The sequence below is a fragment of the Galendromus occidentalis genome, unplaced genomic scaffold, assembly GCF_000255335.2.
Source record: "Galendromus occidentalis unplaced genomic scaffold, Mocc_1.1 scf7180000075478, whole genome shotgun sequence".
Classification (NCBI taxonomy): Eukaryota; Metazoa; Arthropoda; class Arachnida; order Mesostigmata; family Phytoseiidae; genus Galendromus; species Galendromus occidentalis.
The window spans coordinates 1-3,632 of record NW_003803468.1 but is presented as its reverse complement, the minus strand read 5'-3'; the positions used below and the strand labels follow the sequence as shown (position 1 = coordinate 3,632).

At 48.4% G+C, this 3,632-nt stretch overlaps 1 protein-coding gene across 1 annotated transcript; it reads left to right on the top strand.

The window, feature by feature from the left end:
* Window positions 1–243: 243 nt before the first annotated feature.
* On the top strand, window positions 244–1,131 carry LOC108863859 (uncharacterized; the record flags this gene model as incomplete). The annotated part of the gene is made up of 1 exon (XM_018638514.1): window positions 244–1,131. A coding segment is annotated over exon 1 (888 nt), but the record flags the coding sequence as incomplete, so codon positions are not given.
* Between the last annotated feature and the right edge of the window lie 2,501 nt (window positions 1,132–3,632).

Here is a 3,632-nt window from a genome sequence, read left to right as displayed (position 1 = left end):
CCACGAGTATTCACGAAACTGCTTAAACCGGTAGTAGCGAAGCTACGGGAAGAAGGCATAACCCTAATTGTATATCTTGATGATTTTTTGCTCATTGGCGACTCCGCCAAACGACTTCACGCCCATGTCGATCGTACCATAAACTTATTGCAATCGCTAGGCTATACGGTAAACTTAACCAAATCCGCGCTACAACCGACAGACCAAGTCACCTTCCTCGGATATAACCTCGATTCATCCACGATGCAACTGTCGGTGCCGACAGACAAACGTCACCAGATAAAACAAGACATCATCACTTTGTTGGCAACTCAAAGGATCACACTTCGAATGCTGTACCGCATACTGGGCAAGCTGAACGCACTAACCACGATCGTTCGATCTCTGCGATATCATTGTTCGTCGTTGGCCTCACTTGTTTCCAAGAGCACCCGACAGAACTGTGCGTTCGACTCGGAAGTGCCTTTACCCCTCACTGGTCGGGAAGACCTCATATGGTGGTCCGAAAACCTAGACATGATAGCGGTCGGACCTATAAAATTACCACTTGTCTCACTGGAAATAACGACAGACAGCTCTCTCAAAGGGTGGGGCGCTTGGTGTGGACAACGAGCGTCCGGGGGAACGTGGAACATACACGATCAAAATCTCCACATCAACGCGCTAGAACTTAAAGCCATTTTCCTGGCGGTACAAAAACTAGCCGATGACCAAAAAGACACAACGATCGCTATTCGGACCGACAATACAACTGCAATGCATTGCGTTAATAACTTCGGCTCGCTACACTCCTCAACCTTAAATTCGCTAACAAGGTCACTCTGGGCCTGGGCCTTCGAAAGAAACATATTTCTGAAAGCTACACATATCCCAGGAACATGCAACGACAGGGCTGACTTATTGTCAAGAACAACATGCGACAACCATAGCTTCTCACTGCACGACGCTATATTCAAACGCTTAGACGCAGCTCAGGGCCCCTTCGACATCGATCTGTTCGCGGATTTCACGAACTACAAAATCATTCCTTACATCAGTTGGATCAGAGATCCTTTCGCACTCAGCATGGATGCTTTCTTATCGAAATGGGACATGTGGAACAACCTATACGCGTTTCCCCCGTTCAAATTGGTAGATCGCTGCCTCTCCCACCTAGACCTCTTCCCATCATGTGAACTATCTCTAATCTGCCCACTTTGGCCCACACAGCCTTTTTTCCCCCGGCTACTGCAACGCTGCATCGCACGTCCTCTCCTAATCCCGACATTCGACGACCTGCTACAAGACCACAAAGGAGAGCCCCACCCACTAATCTTAAACAACAAATTACGATTAGTCGTTTGGCGCCTGGCACCTCTAACCTGTCCGCAGAAGCAACGCGATTTCTGGAACAGTCTATCCGAGAAAGCACAAGATCGTCATACAAATTCGCTTGGAATCGTTGGCTTCGTTGGTGTCAACAACGACATACCCCTCTCATTGGCGTTACTATAGAGCAAATCTGCAACTTCTTGGCGCATATCGCCACTCAAGGATACTCCTATTCCACGGTGAACACATACCGCTCTTGTTTATCATACAAACTACCGCCGATCGAAGCTTTCAAAGTGGGGAATCATCCTACCATAAGGCGACTAATGAGAGGGATATTTAACGCTACATCCGCCAACAAAAACTCGCCCTGCTATATGGGGATGTCGAAACAGTACTCGCATTCTCAGATACTTGGGGACCACCTGAAACACTATCAATACAACAAGCAGCATCCCGCGCGCTACTTCTTTTATTGCTCACGTCAGCAGCAAGAATCGGCGAGATCGCGGACTTGAGCTATCCGCCACTCACTCGCGACACGTTCCAATGGGAATTTGCCTACTCCCGCGGACTAACGAAAACAAGCAGACCCGGCCATCACTCCCCTACACTCATAGTCAGAGCTTACCCTGAGAACGAGTCTCGTTGTCCGATAAAAACGCTCGACGCATACGTATCACTTACAGAACCCTCACGCCAAGCTATCGACAAACTATTTCTCACATCCCGCAAACCCTTCCGGCCCGCTTCCAAAGACACTTTAGCGCGCTGGATGAAGAATATTCTCCTGGCCGCGGGCATCGACATTTCCATATACTCGGCACACTCAACACGGAGCGCGGCAACAACCGCGTCCCATTTACGGGGTGTCAATGTATCCGAAATTCTGCAAACAGCGCGTTGGTCCCGGGCTTCCACCTTCTACAACCATTACTTTCGACCACCCGCGACATCGGCCATGTCCTCCGCCGTGCTCATGACACAACGGTAAAATCGCTATCTATCCCTCGATGAACGATGGAACCGTCGAAGTGGAATTGATCAGTCAAGTCGACTCACGAAGTGGGAAGACTGGACTGGAATTCCACGAGTAAGGTGGAAGCGTTCATCGAGGGATCCCACCCAGACCCACCCAACAAACTCACACATTCCATCTATTCCTCACAGGAGATTCGCGAAACTAAGCTCACAACAACACGGCTCCGGAAAATCTACCGGAAAAAAGTAACCTGATCTCATGAGCTACCAGCCAACTCCTGATCTCATAAGCTACCAGTCAACTCGCCAGTACGGCGTCAGGTCCGCAGTAATCGGATCAAGTGATATACACATGGAATAGTATCAATTCTACGAAACGCAGGGTAAACCTATGCGGTGTTAACTTAATCAACCATGTACATACATACAAGCCCGTATGGTACAACGGAGTCAAACCAAAAATTGTCATAAGATAATAAACGACGCATTCACAACGTTTCTTCAGCTACCTTTAATTCGCCACGTTTAGGTACAGTTCGCAAAAGGGCAGCGACTTAGATAAAAACTAACTCTCCGCGCGTCGCCCAACGAGTGAGACCAACCGTCACGACGACGACGCTACTCCACTCATTTTCTTTAAAGACCGCCTAGTCGCCGCCGGATCACAATCGCTATCTATCCCTCGATGAACGCTTTCACCTTACTCGTGGAATTCCAGTCCAGTCTTCCCACTTCGTGAGTCGACTTGACTGATCAATTTGCTTGGCGTATAGCGAGGAAGCTACATGCCAAACCAATGCGCAGACCGTCTAACTAAAACACCCCCCCCCTTTTTGTTTGTTGACAATAAAGGTGTCATTCATTCATTCTTTACAGGCGGCAAAATCCGCGTCCGAGTAGAACCGGAGAGTCTCTCCGAGCGAAGATCCGGTGTGAAGGGAATTTTGAGGTTCGGACCTGTTGAGGTTTAGGTAGAAACTGAAAACTACTAGTCCTCGTTCCGTACTAGGACTATGACTCATACCAACCCACGGGGCCATATACCCGTGACAGTAGTAAAATACGTGAGTCACCGGGGTTATACCCGAAGTTACGACTCTAGCATGATACCCTTGAGGTAGTACGAAATTGGGCTAGCACCCCACATGCTAGATACACCCAATAGCATTCTAGGACGCTACTTATGATAGACCTAGGTAGCCTTATCCTATGTATATGTATGTACGGATCAGGACATGTAAGGAGGAGCTTAGACTCCTGCCTAGGTATAAAAGACCTAACATTTCGAATAAAATTCACTGTGGTATCTCCCTCTCGTGAGATTGCATCTCTGTGTATTC